This window comes from Anabrus simplex, chromosome 2 (assembly GCF_040414725.1).
Source record: "Anabrus simplex isolate iqAnaSimp1 chromosome 2, ASM4041472v1, whole genome shotgun sequence".
NCBI lineage: Eukaryota > Metazoa > Arthropoda > Insecta > Orthoptera > Tettigoniidae > Anabrus > Anabrus simplex.
The window spans coordinates 803,469,189-803,492,967 of record NC_090266.1 but is presented as its reverse complement, the minus strand read 5'-3'; the positions used below and the strand labels follow the sequence as shown (position 1 = coordinate 803,492,967).

The 23,779-nt window shown below is 39.2% G+C and overlaps 1 protein-coding gene across 1 annotated transcript in view; it reads left to right on the top strand.

Moving 5' to 3' along the window:
• The window catches only part of LOC137498485 (uncharacterized), a 139,935-nt gene that overhangs the window by 87,456 nt on the left and 28,700 nt on the right, over positions 1-23,779 (top strand). The window contains exon 3 of the mRNA XM_068226038.1: positions 17,187-17,315. Coding sequence (XP_068082139.1) covers positions 17,187-17,315 — 129 coding nt within the window. The remainder of the gene's footprint in view (positions 1-17,186; positions 17,316-23,779) is intronic.

Here is a 23,779-nt window from a genome sequence, read left to right as displayed (position 1 = left end):
GATTATGTAAGTATGTATGTATGGGCATTGTCTCTTTCAAAGTAGTCTGCAACATGGATACATTGGTATTGACATTTTGGAAGCAACGTGAGAAAACTGCTTCTTGCGTGCTTTTCAGCTTATATACTTCTGGATGGCTGCAGTGTTCTTATTCCAATTCCTTTCAGAATTCTCTTCAGTCAGGAAAGGAGGAAAAATTGCTTGGTGGCATATCAGGGATATAGAGGATGTGGAATAGCTTTCACTTATGTTTGGCGTGTCGAAATACACGTTATGGGAACAACTGTGGCTTAGAGTCAGCTCTGAGACTTCCATGACAGAAGTTTTGCAGAATGACTTCGTTTGAAGTTTCTGCCTGCAAAACTGTTTACTCAGTTACATGTTGCATAAATTTTGTCTCAAAATAGATGATCAATTATTCTTGGTCAGGTTTCCAAGTATTTAAGTATCAAAGGCTTAAGAAAACAGTACTAATAATTTGTTGCAAGAAAGTCTAACCATATACTGGTGGTGGTCCAGAGAGCAAATGAGCATTTGCCGTATATACTTTCACAATTTTCCAACTCTCTTTAATCTCTGCTAAGATCATTGGAGCAGGAGGAGGAGAGATATGAGACTGAACATATTGCATTATAATAAAATGGCTTGTTGAAATGAAAAGGGAAGTGTACTTACAGCAATATATGTTATTTTGTGTTATGTTGGTTTTTTTTACATTGTGATTTACATTGCACTGACACAGATCTTACGGCGACGATGGGATAGGGAAGGCTTAGGAGTGGGAAGGAAGTGGCCGTAGCCTTAATTAAGGTATAGCCCCAGCATTTGCCTGGTGTGTAAAACGGAAGCCACGGAAAACCATCTTCAGGGCTGCTGACTGGGGTTCAAACCCACTGTCTCCTGGATGCAAGCTCACAGCTGTGCGTCCCCAAACGCACGGCCAACTTGCCCGGTGTTACATTGTTTGGAATATCAGTTGATAGACAGATTTGCTTCTGCATTCCATTTGACCCTATTATCATCATCAATGTCCCACTGCAGTTGCCTGGGTGTGGTTAACACTTCAACTTTTCCTGCTCCATTACTTCCACCACATCCAATACAGCTTCTCTGGAACCCTTTGGGAACAACGGGGTTAAACCATGAAGTTGAAATTTAATAAATCTATATCACCTAATTCTAGCCAAGTACTTGGTGAGTGTGATGGTAGGAATGTGCCAGCTGTAAGACAAGTGTGTGTATTAAATACTTCTTGATTTGCTTCTTTAATTTACAGATATGTTACCTGACAGAATTGTGGATGTATCTTATGGAGGAAATAATACTGTATCTGCAGATTTAGTATCTTTAATGATGAAAATAAATATGCCATCATATTGGAAACAAGTGTTAGAAATCCATCATATAATTTCAATTATATATCTAATTCAACCTCCTCTGCGAACCATGTGACCTTGCCGCGGTGGGGAGGCTTGCGTGTCCCAATGATGCAGATAGCCGAGCCGCAGGTGCAACCATATCGGATGGGTATCTGTTGAGAGACCAGACTAACGAATGGTTCATCGAAAGGGCGGTAGCAGCCTTTCGGCAGTTGCAAGGGCAGCAGTCTGGATGATTGACTGATATGGCCTTGTAATAATACTCAACATGGCTTAGCTGTGTTGATACTGCTACACGGCTGAAAGCAACGGGAAACTACAGCCGTGACTAACTCCCGAGGACATGCAGCTCTCTCTGTATGAATGATGTACTGATGATGGCTTCCTCCCGGGTAAAATATTCCGGAGGTAAACTAGTCCCCCATTCGGATCTCCGGGTGGGGACTACACGGGAGGGGGCGATCATCAGGAAGATGGATACTGACATTCTGCGAGTCGGAGCGTGGAATGTTAGAAGTTTGAATCATTGTGGTAAGTTAGAGAATCTGAAAAGGGAGATGGATAGGCTAAAGTTAGATGTAGTTGGCATAAGTGAAGTATGTTGGCAAGAAGAACAAGATTTTTGGTCAGGCGACTACCGAATTATCAACACAAAATCAAACAGAGGAACTGCAGGAGTTGGTTTAATAATGAATAAGAAAATAGGGCAGCGGGTAAGCTACTACGACCAGCATAGTGAAAGAATTATTGTCGTCAAGATAGACACCAAACCAATGCCCACCACAATAGTGCAGGTCTATATGCCTACTAGTTCAGCGGATGATGAAGAAATCGAAAGAATATATGAGGAGATAGAAGATTTAATACAATATGTAAAAGGTGACGAGAATCTAATTGTGATGGGAGACTGGAACGCAGTGGTAGGCCAAGGAAGAGAAGGTAGTACAGTAGGAGAATTTGGATTGGGACGAAGGAACGAAAGAGGAAGTAGTCTGGTTGAATTCTGCACTGATCATAATTTAGTCCTTGCCAATACTTGGTTCAAACACCACAAACGACAGCTGTATTCGTGGACGAGACCTGGAGACACTGGAAGGTATCAAATAGACTTCATTATGATTAGGCAGAGATTCAGAAACCAGGTGTTGGATTGCAAAACTTTCCCAGGAGCAGACGTGGACTCTGACCACAACTTGTTGGTCATGAAATGCCATCTGAAGTTGAAGAAATTGAAGAAAGGAAAGAATGCAAAAAGATGGGATCTAGACAAGTTGAAAGAAAAGAATGTGAGGGATTGTTTCAAGGAACATGTTGCACAAGGACTAAAAGGCTGAAGGAAACACTATAGAGGAAGAGTGGAGAGTCATGAAAAATGAAGTCAGTAGGGCTGCTGAAGAAATGTTAGGAAGGAAGAAAAGATCAACTAAGAATCAGTGGATAACTCAGGAGATACTAGACCTGGTTGATGAACGACGAAAATACAAGAATGCTAGAAATGAAGAGGGCAGAAAAGAATACAGGCAATTAAAGAATGAAGTGGATAGAAAGTGCAAGGCAGCTAAGGAAGAATGGCTGAAGGAGAAATGCAAGGATGTCGAAGGCTGTATGGTCCTGGGAAAGGTAGATGCTGCATACAGGAAAATCAAGGAAACCTTTGGAGAAAGGAAATCTAGGTGTATGAATATTAAGAGCTCAGATGGAAAACCACTTCTAGGGAAAGAAGACAAAGCAGAAAGATGGCAGGAGCATATCCAACAGTTGTATCAAGGTAAAGATGTAGATAATTTGGTTCTGGAACATGAAGAGGCTGTTGATGCTGATGAAAAGGGAGACCCAATTTTGAGGTCAGATTTTGACAGAGCTGTGAGTGACCTCAATAGGAACAAGGCACCTGGAATTGATGACATTCCCTCTGAATTACTGACTGCCTTAGGAGAAACCAGCATTGCAAGGTTATTCCATTTAGTGTGCAAGATGTATGAGACAGGAGAAGTCCCATCCGATTTTCAGCAGAATGTTGTTATACCTATTCCCAAGAAAGCCGGTGCTGACAGGTGTGAAAACTACCGCACCATTAGTTTAGTATCTCATGCCTGCAAAATTTTCACATGTATTATTTACAGAAGAATGGAAAAACAAGTTGAAGCTGAGTTGGGAGAAGATCAGTTTGGCTTCAGAAGAAATGTAGGAACACGTGAAGCTATCCTGACTTTACGTCTGATCTTAGAGGATCGAATCAAGAAGGACAAGCCCACATACATGGCATTCGTAGATCTAGAAAAGGCATTCGATAATGTTGATTGGACCAAGCTATTTATGATTCTGAAGATGATAGGGATCAGATACCGAGAACGAAGAATTATCTACAATCTGTATAAAAATCAGTCTGCAGTGATAAAAATCGAGGGCTTTGAAAAAGAAGCAGCAATCCAGAAAGAAGTGAGGCAAGGCTGCAGTTTGTCCCCTCTCCTTTTCAATGTTTACATAGAACAGGCAGTAAAGGAAATCAAAGAGAAATTTGGAAAGGGAATCACAGTCCAAGGAGAGGAAATCAAAACCTTGAGATTTGCCGATGATATTGTTATTTTATCTGAGACTGCAGAAGATCTCGAAGTTGCTGAATGGATGAAGTCTTGGGTAAGGAGTACAAGATGAAAATAAATAAGTCCAAAACAAAAGTAATGGAGTGCAGTCGAACGAAGGCAGGTGATGCAGGAAATATTAGATTAGGAAATGAAATCTTAAAGGAAGTAGATGAATATTGTTACTTGGGTAGTAAAATAACTAACGATGGCAGAAGTAAGGAGGACATAAAATGCAGACTAGCACAAGCAAGGAAGAGCTTTCTTAAGAAAAGAAACTTGCTCACTTCAAACATTGATATCGGAATTAGAAGGATGTTTTTGAAGACTTTCGTGTGGAGCGTGGCATTGTATGGAAGTGAAGCATGGACGATAACTGGCTCAGAAAGAAAGAGAATAGAAGCTTTTGAACTGTGGTGTTACAGAAGAATGCTGAATGTGAGATGGATTGATCGAATCACGAATGAAGAGATACTGAATCGAATTGGTGAGAGGAGATCGATTTGGCTAAATTTGACGAGAAGAAGAGATAGAATGATAGGACACATCTTAAGACACCCAGGACTTGTTCAGTTGGTTTTTGAAGGAAGTGTAGGGGGTAAGAAGGGTAGGGGTAGACCAAGATATGAATATGACAAGCAGATTAGAGCAGATGTAGGATGCAATAGTTACGTAGAAATGAAAAGGTTAGCACAGGATAGGGTGGCATGGAGAGCTGCATCAAACCAGTCTATGGACTGATGACTCAAACAACAACATCTAATTCAATTCCTTACAGAAAATTATGGAAACACTGCAGTGCCTTTCATGGTGCAAAAGTTTGTAAAAGTGTTCACAACTTGAATTGTTTGTTTATAAATGTTAAAAATATTAATATTTAATGTTTTGAAAAACATTGTGTCGGCATTAGTGACTCTGCAGATGTGAAATGTTTTGTTCGTCCATTTGTAATGGCCAAAGTTTGTTGTTCAAGGCTGATTGAATTCAGACAGTGAATCTAACAACTCACTTTGCAATATGAATTAGTTTACTGTTATTTAAGTTATTCTCACACTTTGCAATATGAATTACTTCACTGTTATTTATGTAATTCTCACTGCTGACAGCAGTAGATTTCTCTGTAATAAAGTACTCCAGTACACAACAAGTGAGTTTAGCAGAAGACAAGCAATAGCTGTGGTTTGTTCAAATCTGGGAGTATTCAGACGGTGAATCTATTGCCCAGTTTACAATGTGAATTAGTTGTGATAACAGGAGTTGTTTGTTTATGCATTTCTCCCTGCTGGCAGTGATTTCTCCACAATAAAAGTAGTGCAAGTACATAGTGAATGGGGTTAGGTGAAGACAAGTCCGTGTGTTATAAAATGTACGAGACTGACAACATTTTGAGAATAGATACATGGAAAATAACTATAAAAGTCAAATGACCAATTTAAAGTTCAGACAAATTTATTCTAATTGTTTTCTTTGTACTTCAGACAATGTTTGAAAATATCGTAACATTATTTCACTCTGGTGGTTGTTCATGTTGTGTGTGATATTGACAAAAAGAATGAAATTGTGATGTGTGGTTCAGTATAGACAGTGTTTTGTGGCTAATTGTGTTACAACTTATTCTAATTTTGTTATGTCTCTCAAGCATTTTTATTATTTGGTTTTCTTAGAATCAAGTGTTGCCTTCATTGACATCGCTGAAAGGTGTTCAATTCCATACTGGGCATATTTCTTCCTCTTTTTCTTTTTGTCTGCTTAAATGTATTACAATTTTCAAAGTATCATCCAATAGACAAGCAGGGGCAGACACTTTATAAACTTGGTTTCTACCTTCCTAAGCCTATGGTATGTTTCTTTCAGTAGTGTCAAGCGTCCAGAATATTGCGAGTTGTCATTTAAGGTATAGGTTACACAAGGCCAAGAAGGCAATAGAGCAAATACAAAAGGCATTGTTTGCAGATAAATATTATCGAAAAATTATTTAACTCTGGTTGTGTAATTTAGGCAGAAAGAATATAGAAACAGCGTTATGTGACCCTTGCTCTCTTAACTCTGATTCTAATTGTGTTCTGTACTTCAAACAGTTCAGAGAAATATGATTGATGTGAGCCAGGCTGAGTAGCTCAGATGGTAGAGCGCTGGCCTTCTGAGCCCAACTTGGAAGGTTCGATCCTGGTTCAGTCCGGTGGGGTTTGAAGGTGCTCAAATACATCAGCCTCGTGTCAGTAGAGTTACTGGCATGTAAAAAATCTTGCAGGACAAATTCCAGCACTTTGCATCTCCGAAAACCATAAAAGTAGTTAGTGAGATGTAAAACCGTTAACATTAAATATTATTGTAACACTGATTGTAATTGTTTTCTTTGTACTTCAAACTATATTGGGAAATATTATTGTAATATTATTTCACTCTGGTGATTCTGCATGTTATGTATTGCACCCGTCATGCCGGGCTCAGCTCGGCCGGTGAGCGAAGATCTCCAGGGTGTAGATCGTTCGCTTATCGGCTGTGCGAAAATTTTAAAGTGCAGGGATAGATGATGAACTAGTGGCAAATGAGAGAAAGCTAAATAGGTTTTACACATTTATTACAACTACTGCTCTTCTTAAACTTTACAATAATTTACAAAATCTAGGGATTTGGTTTTATATGATTTGTCTTCTTTTATGTCGTAATCACATAGACACTTCATCAATAAACGGAACAGCGAATGCCTGAATCTGTAAATATAATATTTATATTTTTAGTTGAAAATTAATTAAATAATTAATAATAATTAATTTGAGATGATCTCTCCCATTGATAATTAAATAACTTGAAAATAAATTTCCTTCCTCCAAGGATTTAACTTTAACCAAGTTTGAAAATGATCATTTTCACTTCCTCTTTGAAAATTAAATAAAAAATTTTCTCCCATTAAATTATGGTTAAATCGTCTTCCTTGACCTTTAAATTAATTAATCAACTCTATTTTATAATTATTTAGTAGTTGATTTTCACATAATAGCTTGGAACGTGACATCATGTCAATCTACATTTATCCATTAATTGAAATAATTAATTAAGTAACTCTTACAATTTTGATTTTGTGAGTTCAATCCACTGACATGGCCTATACTTATTTATGTGTATTCGTTAGTCAAGATCCTATTCTTCCTTAAAAACGAATAAAATTCACTAAAGGTTTAAATTCAATCAAATGGTGAACCACTAAAGTTGGCGTAAAATAGGCCAATAATTCACGAAACAACGAAGAGCATCATCACAAATATGGATTGAAAAATTACATTAAGCAAAATACAGACAAATCACACACACTACACTCACACAAAGATACACGGAAATATTATATACATATTTACACAAACGCTAGCCCTTGATTATTAATTTTTATATTTAGTCAAAGTTAGGAAAAACATTCTCATGATGACACTATCGTGGCGACCTCCTCTCATCAACTTGAAATGTGATAGAGCAATGATTATCACTTTATTAAAGAACTCAGTTATACGACGATGTTCAGAGAAAATTTGCGAACAAAAATCATCCAAAAATCATCGACAAAATTGCTTATACACAGGCCAGAATTAACATTCCGCGCACGCGGTTCATGAGCTGCGATATTTATTTTTACTTCTCCACCATAATTGTGGCTCTCGATTAATCTGCACCCACAACGAAGAAATTACGTCAAGTAACATATTTTCTCCTTAAATTGACTCAATAATGGATGCACAGCTCACCTGCTGAATTCAATAATATCCATCTACCAGTCAACTAATTATCACAGCACAGCAAGTATATAAAAATTTGTATCGGTCAGATACTGCCATTTCCCAGGCCTAAATTAACATAAATGAGTGCACATCAACCTTATTCAATAATAAATAATATTATGCTCATGACCTTAAGTGTTCTTTTACGCGATAGTTAAGTTAATTTATTTTTATCATTATTATTATTATCATCCCTGGCCGCGCAAGATCATACATGCGGAAGCTACTGCACAACAATATTTCAGATGACTCTATTGCACTCAAAATTCAACCATACGTCGTATAATTAAGAAATGAACTCTGACATAATAGAATCCACGAAATTACTGTCCCATTTGATCTCAATTCAAGTCTAAAAATATTCAAATAGTCCTAGTTTAACGTTGAGGTCATTTTACATTTATTTCTCCTGCCACAATGAACTCGGGACAGTTGAAACACTTCTCGATGACATTCACTCAAACAAACTAATAGGTTCAAAATACTCACACATCCTCAAACTACCTTCACCAAGAAAGAAGAGGTGGAAAAATTCTAACTAATAGAAAATTTTCTGAACAAATAAGTAGAGGCTATGTCATTACAATTACATTTACAGATAGAAAGAAAGAATAACAAAGTTTAAATATTACTTGGTGGTGACTGTCGGTTGTAGAATTCGGGCTGATGACCTAGTGCATTACCACATTACGCACCATCGATCCTGGTCATGCCCGTCTGGACTGCCTTACATTTTACTCGTACATTCTGGACATGCTGGCGCGCTGGAAATCACACCATTCACCTCGTGAGAAGACAGGCATCCTGACTTGAACTCGAACCAGTGATCTCTTCTGTGGAAGTTCTTGTGAAAGCTGAAACTGAAAAGTACGTCTGAGACAAGTCCAAAACACACACCGCTGTTTGATAAGATGGAAAAGTAACTTATCTTTTAATATCTGGTGAATTGTAAGTGGAATCCGCAAATATCTGAACTGCTGTTGCAACAAGTTGTAGGCTCTGAATAAGACGAAGTCCCTCAGTAAGCGAAGTGCGTCTTCTCTCGTCCGTAGTTGAAGTTAGAGTAATTCTCCACACGTCGTGTTCAGAGGTAGAAATTTCCAAGTAAAGTTTCCTTAGGAAAATCCATAATTCACCGTCTTAAGACAGGGGTGCGTCTTTTCCTTATAAGCGATTGGTTAATTTATTAACTTCGCACCAAATTAATCGCTTGATTGGCTGCCATAGTCAGACGTCATGCACCTTCACTAATATCGATCGAGCACTTGACACACATTCTGCCTGGTCACGTGGCATTCACGGCTGATTTGAAGGTTATTTGGCTAGCAGTATCTGCGCTCTCCCCTCGTTCGCCCTTGGTTGGAATTCCCGTACACCTGGCGTTTAGCTCAGCCGACTCGATGTGTTAAAACTCCCTTCCTGGTTCACAAAATAATGCTCCAACACACAGTAGAAATAAAATATTCTCCAATAAATGATTTTTACCACTTTTGAAGGGGACAGTATGATATTGACTGAAGGAGTGAGGGTGTGTGAGATGTGCCTTAGTTTAGAGAGAACAGTGTTCTGAGACTAATTACATTAGGTCTGAGTCAATGACGTAGATAGGTATTCTGTTGCAAACTATTTCTTCAGTTTTCTTTGATCTAATTAATGTACTCCTTTTTAAGTCATCTACTAAGCAAGCAAGGGCAGACTGTTCATAAACTTGGCATCTGTCTTCCTAAGCCAATGTTTACTCACAGATAATTGTATGTTGTTTTCAATCATGTCAAGAATCCAGAAGATTTACAAGATGCTATTCATGTTACAAGTTAACAAAGCCAAGAATGTGATAGAGAAAATACAAAGGGCATTGTGAACAGATAAATAAGTATTACAGAAAAATTACTTAACTCTGGTGGTTATGCAACTTGTGTATAATATAGCCAGAAAAAATATAGAAAAAGTGTTGTCCCTTGCTGCATTAACTGTGATACTAATTGTGTTCTGTACTTCAAACAGTATAGAAAAACATTGTTGTAATGTTGATTTTGTTCATACTTCAAACAGTACTGGGAAATATTATTACAAAATTAATTTACTCTAGCAGTTCTGCATTTTATGTATGATATTGACAGAAAGAGGGAGTGTGGTGTCGCAGTGTAAAGAGAACAGTGTTCTGCAGCTAATTGTGTTAGGTTTGATTATAACTTTGTTATGTCTCTCAAGCAGTTCTGTGTTTTGAATCTGTTGCTGCCTTCAGTGGCACAGCTAAAAACTATTCTGTTACATACTATTTCCTAATTTTTCTTTGGTCTTATTGATTTATTGATGTTTCTAAGCAGTCGTCCAATAGGCCACTAGTTATTTTCTATAATTGTTGAAAAGATCTACTTAGATATGCACCATTACTAGATGTTCTCAATATTTGATACGAATATATGTTTTTAGTCTCGTTTCTTTCATACCTTGTATCAAATTATATCATTTATCACTCAGCAAGTTGGCTGCATGGTACAGGCTGCATAACCGTAAGCTTGCATTTGGGAAATGGTTGTTTTGAATCCCACCATTGCCAGACAAGAAGATGGTCTTTCGTGGTTTCCCATTTTCACACCAGGCAAATTCTGGGCTGCACCTTAATTAAGGCTTTCCTCCTAATCCCAGCCCTGTCCTTTCCCGTTGTCACCATAATCTTCTTCTTTTGCTACCGCTTTTTCCCCACACCTGTTGGGTCGCGGGTGCGAATTATGTCGCACAGGTGGATTTGGCCTTGTTTTACGGTCGGATGCCCTTCCTGACACAAACCCTATATGGAGGGATGTAATCACTATTGGATGTTTCTGTGGTGGTGGGTAGTGTGGTATGTTGTCTGAATATGATGAGGGGAGTGTTGGGACAAATACACCCAGTCCCCGAGCCAGAAGAATTAATCAGAAGCGATTAAAATCCCCGACCCGGCCGGGAATCGAACCCGGGACCCTCTGAACCGAAGGCCAGTACGCTGACCATTCAGCCAACGAGTCGGACCCATTGTCACCATAATACCTCTCTGTTACTATAGAAGAACATGAAGCGAGTGTTACATGATCAGAAATATTCCTTGAATCGGTCTAGTGGATGCAGTTATGTATCATTAGACCATGTGCCAGAAGTTAGTTTCAAGATATTCACATTTAACTCTTGTTTTATGTGTAAATTCAAGCAAACATAATTTTGCTAAGTCTGGGGTTCTTTCCTGCAACAATGCCTTCTGCCACCCAAACATAAAATTGTCAAACATGAAACTGTTCTGGTTCCCGCCTAATACGAGTTCCTTACAGCCAATGGACATGGGTGTCATTTGCTTATTCAAATCATACTATAGACTATTCTCTCCAGATTTCAAAATATTTATACTCACAGTACATACCGTATATATACAGTAAAATGGAAATGCAAGGGACCAACATTTTCTTCTGGTCCACAAAGTGAACTATCAGTGCAGGGTTATAGAAATGATTTTAGGGAATAGCTCCCCTTCTAAGACTTGAATAATGTATCGGAGTTGTGGCGTGGCTCGCGCCTGTCCAGACAGGAGAAAATTTGGGTTTGGATCCCTACTCCAGTCACATTACTTTTCAAGTCATATTGAAGCAGATGCTCAAGAGTAAGGGGATTTTGGTGTTGGCAATGTAAAAGAATTTTCAGGTATGAGGAATACCTCAAATTTCATCAGTAGACTAATCGCTATTTTTTAAATACAGTCTAACTTGTTCAAAGCGGAACTTCAATAAAGCAAAACTTGTCCTCTACAAAAGAATTTCTTTGTCCCAGCGAAGCTTACGGCATTGTAATGTTCTTACTCTTCTAACACAGAAACAGAAACGAATAATGAAAGAATTCTTTAAAATCTACTTGTACAATGCGGAATATATTAGGAAATTATGTAGTCATACGTACAATATTTGTGCATTCTGGTGCTGGTGTGATCACTGTCATTGTTTGGACAAGCTGACGCACATGTTTAGACATCGCTGCCATCAGCACACCTACCGTTCTATTTCTTCACTAGAAGACTTCAGGAATTTCTATGAGTAAAAAGCTAGTAAGCCGTCGTTTATGATAAACAGGTCAGTAGCTGAACAGGGAAGTTGACCAAGACTCTGAGACTTTCAGAATAGATTGTTGATGAAGATAAGGAAGCACACATACTGCCAAACAGTTGGCTACGGTATTCATAAAAATGAAGATAAATTGGACATCATGGCTAAATCTTAAGTTACACTGTTACTAAACAAAAAAGTTAAAATTAATTTAAGCTAAGGAAAAGGACAAACTCGTGGTGCAGCAAATAATGTTCCAGTTCAGATGTGGAAAAATGTTAATTTACGACAATTAAAAATGAAGAAAATAATTGATTGGATTCAAGGGAATGGTCAAATGAAAAGGAAGGCCAAGATCAATGGTAACGGGGAAATCAATGAGGTAGTGTGGGAGTGAATTGAACCTCGTGTTGTAGCCAGATCTCTTGCAGTTTATGAGTTTAAAGCGTCCCTTTTATGATTCACAATCATTTTCCCTGTCCCTCTCCTTACTTTCGGAAGTACTTGAAACACTGCTGAAATTTGTGACTAGATAAACCACTCAGTGTATCACCCCATGAATAACTTAGCACTGTCGAAAACGTGGGTTCCCTTGCTGTCATCCTTGACACAATATGAGGAATATGGCACTTGGTCCAATGATGTAAACTAGAATGTTGCATTGCATAGTCTACTGATGCAATTTACAGCTGAACTATTTACTGCTATGTCGCTTAGGTTTTCAGTTAACTGACATCCAATGCCTTTTTGTAACGCAGTGGGGACATTTTTACTAGTAGTTTAATTTCTCATCTACATGAAGGAGCTAAAATCTCTATTTTCCTAAAGTGACACTTAGTCTATTGATGCATAACTGCATCGAATTATTCACTACGCTCCTGTTGTGTTACTGTAAAATTTATGAGAAGGGTGAGATCAGAGGGTGGGAATGCAGTGGTTCTCTTGTCTTTTTGAAGCTTCGGTAGCACTTGAAGAGTTGAATTCCATCAAGTAGGTTCATCATGCCACGAACCTACTACGCTGGCGTAGCAGGGGGAGAGGTGATACTCCCACGTGGCGCGTCCCAGGTGGCGGATAGGGGGGTCCTAACTGGCTTGCCGGCGGACTTGAGGGAAATAAAATACCTCTCACGGAAAAAACACACACCCCATGTGGGTGGGGGAGGCAGACAAATAATACACCCACGGTATCCCCTGTCTGTTGTCAGAGGCGACTAAAAGGGGCGACCAAGGGATGATTGGATTAGAACCATGAAACTACTTGTGATTAGTACCATCACACGGGGAACACCATGGGTCGTTATTACTTGCGCGTAGTACCATTATGTTAGGTACCAAATAGGTTTGGGATTAGTAGCAGTCAGGAGCACCGTGCGGTCAGGCTTTTACGGTAACTATGATTAGTAGCACTATATGAGCGACACCAGGGTTCTGGCTTGCCTATGATTAGTACCCACTATATAAGGAACACCACGGGATAGTACGAGTCCCTGTGGTTAGTACACGTATGTGATGAAAACCATAGGTTTGCGTTGCCTGTAAATGGCGCCGCTATGTGTGAAACACCATAGATCTGTATTACCTGTGCGAATTTCATTACCTGTGAGTAGTACCATAATGTGTGGAATACCGCGAGTCTACGATACTGTTGATTAGTACCGCACCATGTCAAATACCATGGTTCTACTTTCCAAGCGATAAGTACCATTATGAGAGTGCGATGACCTATATTTTGGACCCCTTTAGCTACTATTTTTTTTGCTATTTATTTTACGTCGCACCGACACAGATATGTCTTATGGCGACGATGGGACGGGAAAGGCCTAGGAAGTGGAAGGAAGCGGCCGTGGCCTTAATTAAGGTACAGCCCCGGCATTTGCCTGGTGTGAAAATGGGAAACCACGGAAAACCATCTTCAGGGCTGGCGACAGTGGGGCTCGAACCCACGATCTCCCGATTACTGGATACTGGCGACCCCTTTAGCTTGCAAGCATCATCGATTTAGTATTGTGCTATAGAACCAGCCCCTTGGTCAGTATTACTATTGTTTTCCGTCAGTTTCTGAGGCTGAGGCTTTGCGGGTCGTCTCCACTGATTGTTTTTAACTTCATATCCATCCCTTCATTTTTTCGTCCTCACGTTTTGAATTCTGGTCAGTGGAGGATTTTGTGTGTATTTTTATTTTGTCATTGCATTTCGTCTCATTTTGTACCATCAGGGGCTGGTGACCTCGATGTTAGGCCCCTTAAAACAACAAGCAGCATCATCATCATAGGTTCATCATGAATCAGCGGTGTTGTGATAGTGAAAGGTGTTCCTGTGCGGCTTTGAGAATCTTGGAATTAAGGAATGCTTGAAACTTTCTGCTAGTTTTCTACGTAACACAAGGAGATCCCGAGTACTCTTTGTAGTGAAAAAGCCCTTTTTCAAGGAAGTTGGAATATATGAGCTACACAGAGCAAGTGGGAAATTTTCCAAGATTCATAGCATTTACTCCGTTACAACTCCATTAAACCTATAGTCTTCTTCAAGAAATTTGCATAGAGTGAGTTTGTTGCACTTTTCGCTGCTGTGAGCTTGGATTCGGGGGATGGTGGTTTCAAATCCCAACATCGGCAGCCCTGAAGATGGCTTTCTGTGGTTTCCGATTTTCACATCTGGCAAATGATGGGGCTATACCTTAATTAAGGCCACGGCGGTTACAATCCCAGGCCTTTCTCATCCTTAAGTCACTAAAAACCTTTCAATGTGTTATTGCGATGTTAAACTACTAGCAAAAAAGAAAAAAGAGAGAGAAATTTGCACTATTTTCATCTGTGCGACTTATTTCTTCGAATGCTATGACTTAAATGCACATATGCTGTTGAGTACTCAGCTTGAAGGCTGATGTTAAGTTTTATAGTTCTGGTCCACAAAGTGAACAATAATGCTTTGTTGGTAATTGTTGGATGCTGTTGATATTCATAAATCTGTCGATACAGCTGCTTCATACAGTTGAAGATGATTTTCCATGTTATCACATTTTCACACCAGACAAATGCTGGAGGCTGTACCTTAATTAAGACCACGGTCAGTTCCTTCCCAGTTGTAGCCCTATCCTATCTTCACCATATGACTAGTCTGTATCAGTACGACATAAAACAAAAAGTAAAAAGAAGTATCATACTGTCCTGGGATATGCAGTTTGATATATGCTTATGACTAGGCATGATATATCTACGTTCAAGGTGCTGAATCAACTCCTTGCATCCATCCTCAATCCAAGGAGAGGAAATCAGAACACTGAGATTTGCTGATGAAATTATTCTATATGAGTCTGCAGAAGATCTGGAGAAATTGCTGAATTTTTATGGACACAATCTTGGAGAAGGAGTACAAGATGAAAATAAATAAATTTAAAACAAAGGTAATGGAGTACAGTCAAATTAAGTCTGCAGGAAATATTTGGTTAGGAAATTAATTCTTACAGGAAGTAGATGATTATTGTTACTTGGGTAGTAGAATAACTAATGTTGGCAACTATATGTACGACAAAAAATGCAGACTAGCACGAACAAGGAAGATTTTTCTTAAAAAAAAGAAATTTGCTATTGGGCTAGTTGGCCATGCAGTTAGCGCCGCGCTGCTGTGAGCTTGCATCGGGAGATAGTGGGTTCGAATCCCACTGTCGGTAGCCCTGAAGATGGTTTTCCGTGGTGTTCCATTTTCACACCAGGCAAATGCTAGTGCTGTACCCTAATTAAGGCCACGGCCAGTCCTTCCAAGTCCTAGCCCTTTCCTATCCCATCGTCACCACAAGACCTATCTGTGTCTGTGCAATGTAAAGCCAATAAAAAAAAAAAAAAAAAAATAATGCTCACTTCAAACATTGATATAGGAATTAGAAAGACATTTCTGAAGACCTTCATCTGGAGTGTGGCATTCTATGGAAGTGAAACATGGATGATGACTAGCTCAGAATGGAAGCTTTTGAAATCTGGTGTTACAGAAAAATGCTGAAGGAGGAGAATGATTTGGCAAAATTTGACCAGAAGAAGAGAGAGAATGATAGGGCACGTAAAGCAAATTTTTAAAAAAATATGAAAAGGTTAGCACTGGATAGGGTGGCATGGCAAGCTGCATCAAACCAGTCTGTGAACTGATGACCACACGCCAACAGATCCATCATGCTAAATGTTTGGTTGTACTGTATTTGCATATCTTGTACGCTATTTTCTTGATAATTTTCCTGGTTTAAATGTGGATTTCCTGCCCAGAAAAGATGTAAGAGTGAGTTGATTTGTATTCAAGCAGCATGATGATGATGATGATGATGATAAAGACAGTGACTTCAGAACCAAATGAACAGGCACAGGCTCTTCCTCAGCTACTTCTTGTGACTTTTGCTTTTTGGGTTTTCAGTAAAATCCGTTTTATGAACTGAGGTGTCATATATCTTTAGGTTGCTAGTGTTCAAAAATTTTCCACCTCATGAGAAACTTTTTTTCAAATGCAGCAAATGGCATAGTTATCACTCACAGGATCCAATTGAAAATATTTCATAACTTCACTTACATATATATAAAGAAGGTAGACCACATAATGCACTATCTTCTGTCCCTTCAAAATAACGACTGCCGTGAAAATGGTATTCTAAAATCAATATCAGATTTTGCACCACAGACGCTAACATGCAGTATGTGATTTGATGCATGTGATTTGATAGTGTAGCAGATCTTACGATATGTTTACTGAAATTCTCTTTTTGTTATTGGTTACACTCAGAATAGAGGTTATTTTGTAAGTGGAACTTGGTTTATCCATATCTGCATAAAGTGAAACAAAATAATGCTTGAAATAAGTGCAATTTCACCTTTGCAAATTTTTCATATTGCAGTTCAGGATGTGATACATGACTTTTAATGTAAGTTATAGTTGTGACCTAGTGGCGCTAGACCTTTGCAGAAATATAAGGAACAGAGGCCCCTTTTACTATAATATTGGAAGTCTGGCTTACAATTGCACCCAATGTCTTGCCACCAGCTTGTGTTTTGCCAGACCATCTGCAAAAATACAAGGAACGGAGGCCATTTTCATTGTAGGGTCAGCAGTCTGGTTTAGAAACATAGCCAATGTATTGCTACTTGCTATTTAAAAGCTTATGAATGAAACCTGTGTTACTTGTGATCACTTGAAATGTGCTAGTTGTGACCAGATGGCAATAATAATTTAAAATTTATGTATTAAGGAAGTATTGATTTCATGAACAGTATTGTTAGATACCTATACCTCTGTCTATTTAACCCAAATCTAGTAGTGTGTTTAGCCAGTGCGATGAAAGGAATGTGCCAACAGTAAGACAAATGACTGTATTAAATACTTCTCTGGTTTACTTCTTTTTAATTTACAGATGTGTTGCCTAACAGAAATTTGGATGAAACTTCTGCAAGAAATTCTACTGTTTCTGAAGATTTAGTATCTATAATGGATGAAAGTAAAGAAAGCATCATGTTGGAAACAGATGTTGGAAATCCATCAGGTAATTCTAATTATTATATTCTGTAATTGATGATAGGGTTTAGAGAGAATTTAAATAGTCTTCTAAATACACAGCAGTTTAAAACTGGTGAACCTTCTCAATACTAAAGTTATGTTATTGAATGTCATACAGATGAGTGGTACACAATGTTTTTTATATTTAATTTCCTTTTTCCTTTTTTTTTCCGTTGTGTAAAATATTATGGAGCTTGCTTTTAGGAGACTGTGGGTTTGAACTCCACTGTCAGCACCCCGGAAGATAGTTTTCTGTGGTTTCCCATTTTCACTTCAGGCAAATGCTGGGACTGTACGTTCATACCAAATAGGAACATAAAAATGTGGAATTGTCTTGCAGACTTAATGATTATTTCATTACAAGATTTTTCCATCTTGGTATTGTACCAGGAGTGCCTAAGGGCATATTTTTTTCCTGGAACATAGTTCATTATGTCGCCAAGCATTTGCAATAGGACGGCATGGAACAGCTGATTACAGCATGCAAGCTAACGAGACGGCGTGGAAGCTCAGAGCGAGTGAGAGGGTACGTCATCGTCTGTGACGTAATCGCCATGTGTAGCTGACTCGCTATCGTCTAGAACATTCCAGAAACCTTTTTATATCTAGGAAACCTGTTGAAATATTTAAAAAATGAAGCATATCACCGTAAAGCCCAAAAGTTCAATGTCACCATGTTAAAATTTCAAGCCAATAGACCCACAGGTTACGGAGATATTGTAGTGGAAAGAAAACACATTTTTCTGTGAGCAAACAGCAGTGACCTCCACTGCGCATATGAAAGAGAGCGTTCAGGGAGGTAGAATCAGTTATGCATCGGAACTCAACCGCGACGATGTGTTGTGCTGACACCGTGCGGGTCGCGAACCCGGAACTTTGTTGTTCGTTATGTTGTCCTAATTGCCGGTCTTATAAAATTTTTCAACAGTGCATCGATACTTTGAAGATGTCCAGCATGTGTCGAGATTAACATATCTCCGAGATTAACTTGGAACTTAAAAAATTTTCAGCCTGTATTAATGTGAACTTTAACTTTCGAGAGTGATAACTCGGGACTTATAAAATTTATCGCTTGTGATAATGTGACTTTAACATTCAACCAGTGCTATTCGAGACTTATAAAATTTGTATCAATGATAGACAGAACTTTGAAAAATTCTTGAGATTAACATTTTCAGTGATAACATGTATCGGATTTTGTCTTATTTGTGAACAGTAACACAAAATGATACATTGAATCTTAAGGTTCTTTTTTACCATAAATTAAGGAAATATTAACTCAGTTGAAGGAAATTAATAAATATTATTTACTTAATATTGGTGCAGTGAACAACCAGGAACATTTAAACATATGTTCGTGTGTGGTTAGAGAACGGAACTTTCACTTCACTCTTTAAATTCATTTTCAATCCAATACCGTGAACCCAGAGAGACTGTGGCATTATTTTCATGTAAATAGAATGAGTTGTACTGTGAACTGTGTAAATAGAATGAACTATGCTTTGAACTGTGTTATAAAGATAGAATTTCGAACCATGGACTGTGCTTCGAAACTTCGAACTGTGCTTTCATTTCTAAGTGAATTCTTTGCTAGTCATGTATCTTTACTTAGAACTATGCTTCTAATTTTAACTTCAAATGATAGACTGTGACATGAACTGTAATACTTAGTGCTATTATACTGACTTCCAAATAAGTAGAATCGTGATAGTTCAACACTCTTATAAGTTAATCCGTCAATTGAACTTTCTAGTGTCAATACAATTTAACACATGACACAGAAATCTTGACCGAGTGTTGCCATTTTCATATCAACTGAACGAGGTACGGCGTAGGAGATCATACGTGGTACGAGGGACTGAACGTGGTACTTCGTGGGAGATGGTACATCACGACATCGATGGAGCCCATCAATCCTGTTTGCTGTACTACATTTCACCAGTTCCTGCTTTAATAATAATCCAGGTGATATGAGCGCCTTTAATTTCAAAACTTCTTAAACTGCAGAGAAAGTGTTAAAATTTTGAAGTCATTTCAGAGTGATAAATAATCCATTTCAGTCACTATTTTGTAATGGACTTCATGAACTAATAACTTTACTTTTATTCAAGAGTTAATTCAAAGAACTCAGAAATTTCCAGTGATACTTTTTTTCAAGCGATAATAATCTTAGAAAGACTGTACGCATTTTTCTTAAGATTGTAGGCATCTTCTCAAAAAGACTCTAGGTTTCAAGTGTTCACTTCTTAAAGAAAACTTTAAGTTTGTCTGATATTGAATTTTCAAACTCTTTTTGAAGCTACATTTATTTCATGAAGAGTGATTCTTTTGACTTTCGTTTGCTATGAACATTTATTGAGAATTTTCTACAGTACAATAATAATTATTACAAAAAGGAAGTACAATTAATTTGGTTTCACATGTGAAATAACAAAATTTTTCTACGCATCATATCAATAATAAAGCTAGGCTTAGAAACAGAACATCTATTATTTCGCACTGCGAGTACCTTTCTCTGTACCGGCTCCTAAGAACCGAACACTACCTAGGACCCATCTCATGCTCCTTTTCCAGCAACTTTTCCTGGTACAATATAGATGTAGGATATTAAGTTTTGAAATTTTTGTTTGTTTAAAAACTAATTTACCCAACAGTCCTGGCTCTAGTAGTTGGCTTGTGCTTAAGTGTGGGAGATCCGTTTAAGTAAATTATGTTGCACATCAGATAATTACTTATCAGGGCTAAATTTTAGCATTGCAGAGTCTTTAAAAACCAGTAGTAGTAGTAGTAGTAGTAGTAGTAGTAAATGGAGATGGGTGCTATGTTTTAAAAATGCATGATTGTATTTTACATCAGTAACAAATTTGGAACACTTCCTTGTTTTATAGCCTCCAGTAATTTTCTTCCTCTGTATCATACCATTGTCACTTTTCAATCTTTAATTTGTTCATTGGTTCGAACCCCACTGTCGGCAGCCCTGAAGATGGCTTTCCGTGGTTTCCTATTTTCACACCAGGCAAATGCTGGGGCTGTATCTTAATTAAGGCCACGGCCGCTTCCTTCCCAGTCCTGGCCCTTTCCTGTTCCATCGTCGCCATAAGACCTATCTGTGTCGGTGCGACATAAAGCAACTTGCAACTGGCCAGGTATCTTTGTGATTTATTTGTTTTTGAACTGATGATGATTCCAAGAGCATCGAAACCAGTTTTCATTTAATAAAGTGTTGAATGGTGGAACATCCCCTGACTGATTCCTATAATGTAAGTCAAGTGTCAACACGGAGATGAATGTTATAAGATAAGTTATGATTGTAAAGATTATGCTAAATATAATTTATTTTTATTTTAAATGCATAGAAATCCATTCCCTTATTATTACGTATGCACTAGTTTGAAAGTGATGAACTTCCCCAAAACTGAAATGTTATTGTTGAATGTACAGTAGATGAGTGATGAATAATATTGTTTATAGAATACTCCCATCCGCTAGTTCCAGATTGCCGGGAACTGGAGAGAGAGTAATCATTTATTGCAATCCAAATTATTCTGATACATGCATGATTTTTCTTGTTACAATTAATTTCTCTATTACTACCTTACATACACTGACAGAGCAAATGCAACACCAAGGAGGAGTGGTTCGAAAGGGATGAAAGTTGGGGAAAACACAGAGACGGCACGGACGAATAATTGATGTTTATTTCAAACCGATATGCAGGTTACACAATGCGCACGGCATCGACTCAGTAGGATGTAGGACCACCGCGAGCAGCGATGCACGCAGAAACACGTCGATCTACAGAGTCAATAAGAGTGCGGATGGTGTCCTGAGGGATGGTTCTCCATTCTCTGTCAACCATTTGCCACAGTTGGTCGTCCGTACGAGGCTGGGGCAGAGTTTGCAAACGGCGTCCAATGAGATCCCACACGTGTTCGATTGGTGAGAGATCCGGAGAGTACGCTGGCTACGGAAGCATCTGTACACCTCGTAGAGCCTGTTGGGAGATGCGAGCAGTGTGTGGGCGGGCATTATCCTGCTGAAACAGAGCATTGGGCAGCCCCTGAAGGTACAGGAGTGCCACCGGCCGCAGCACATGCTGCACGTAGCGGTGGGCATTTAACGTGCCTTGAATACGCACTAGAGGTGACGTGGAATCATACGCAATAGCGCCCCAAACCATGATGCCGCGTTGTCTAGCGGTAGGGCGCTCCACAGTTACTGCCGGATTTGACCTTTCTCCACGCCGACGCCACACTTGTCTGCGGTGACTATCACTGACAGAACAGAAGCGTGACTCATCGGAGAACACGACGTTCCGCCATTCCCTCATCCAAGTCGCTCTAGCCCGGCACCATGCCAGGCGTGCACGTCTATGCTGTGGAGTCAATGGTAGTCTTCTGAGCGGACGCCGGGAGTGCAGGCCTCCTTCAACCAATCGACGGGAAATTGTTCTGGTCGATATTGGATCAGCCAGGGTGTCTTGCACATGCTGAAGAATGGCGGTTGACGTGGCGTGCGGGGCTGCCACCGCTTGGCTGCGGATGCGCCGATCCTCGCGTGCTGACGTCACTTGGGCTGCGCCTGGACCCCTCGCACGTGCCACATGTCCCTGCGCCAACCATCTTCGCCACAGGCGCTGCACCGTGGACACATCCCTATGGGTATCGGCTGCGATTTGACGAAGCGACCAACCTGCCCTTCTCAGCCCGATCACCATACCCCTCGTAAAGTCGTCTGTCTGCTGGAAATGCCTCCGTTGACGGCGGCCTGGCATTCTTAGCTATACACGTGTCCTGTGGCACACGACAACACGTTCTACAATGACTGTCGGCTGAGAAATCACGGTACAAAGTGGGCCATTCGCCAACGCCGTGTCCCATTTATCGTTCGCTACGTGCGCAGCACAGCGGCGCATTTCACATCATGAGCATACCTCAGTGACGTCAGTCGACCCTGCAATTGGCATAAAGTTCTGACCACTCCTTCTTGGTGTTGCATTTGCTCTGTCAGTCGGTGTATTACAATTAAGCCTAATGTCTGTTTATAACCAGTCTGTAAATTGTAGTTTCTAAGATATTTTTTATATTTGTCCTAGGCGTTAACATTGTTATATAATCTACGACATGTATCTTACCCCTATTAATTGTATTAGTGCACATATTTAATTATGTAAAGAGTCTGAACAGAGTTATCCTTAGCTTACTATAGATATTAGGCGCTGCCTGGCCAAGGCAGTGAAGACGTGCTCAGTTCACCCAGAAGGATATGGGTTCGATTCCCCGTTGGGAAGTTGACAAATATTTAAGAAACAAGATTTCCACTTCTGGAGGTGCACATGGCCCTGAGGTTCTCTCAGCTTACATTAAAAATGAGTACCAGGTTAATTCCTGGGAGTTCGTCGCGATAAGACCTATCTGTGTCGGTGTGATGTAAAACCACTAGCAAAAAAAAAAAAAAAAAAAAATCCTGGGAGCAAAGACAGCCGGGCGTAGAGCTAACCACTCTCCTTCATCAACTGCCGACGTTCCGTATATTGGAAGCCTTTACCTTCCACCTCTCCGAGGGCCTGCATGGCCTGTACGGACATGACTTGTCTTTTACAATAGACATTATGTATTAACTGTTTGAATGAATGAATGAATGAATGAATGAATTACCTGATTGTATTGTATTCATGCATGCTTGAGGGGATGAACACACCTCTCCCATTCGCGGATAGCCACCAGCTGGGGAGAGACCATTCATTATTGAATGATTGAATGAACTGAATGCTCTTAGCGTACATCTGTGGAACTCCAGCAGATAGGGTGAGAACATTCCGTATGGATGAAGACTGGATGGGTGAATGAATGAATGAATGAATAAGTGATGAAAAAAGGTTTCTCTCCCAGTCACGAATAAGCACCAACTGGGGAGAGAGCTCTTATTATTGAATGAATGAATGAATTAATGAATGACTGGGTGAATCAATGAATGAATCTTCTCAGCCTACAGCTACAGAACTTTAGCAGCTGAGGAAGGGACATTCATCTATTGTAACCTAAGAAAGTTCACATGCAATTAATGAAAACAATAATAACAACAATACAACCATAATACTAAAAGTTGATTTTGTGTTTACTTTCTTTGATTCTCTTTTGCCACAAATTTTTTACTGTCTCGAAAAAAATTTCTGTCCTACGTGGTGCAATCCATTCTTTGTTTAACAACTTTATAATTGTATAAAATTCTCTCCTATTTTTGCTTTACAATCACTACCTAAGTATTTTAACCCAAGTGATTCTGTTTCCATACATATTCTCAACAAGTGTGCCTCCTCCATTAATTCTCCACATAACGAACAGCAATTTTCTTCATTTTTCTCTCTTGGAGCCTTATTCTTATAGATACCCATTAGCCACCAAATTATACCTCTTAGTTTTCTAGCTGTAAGTCTTTCTTTATGGACAG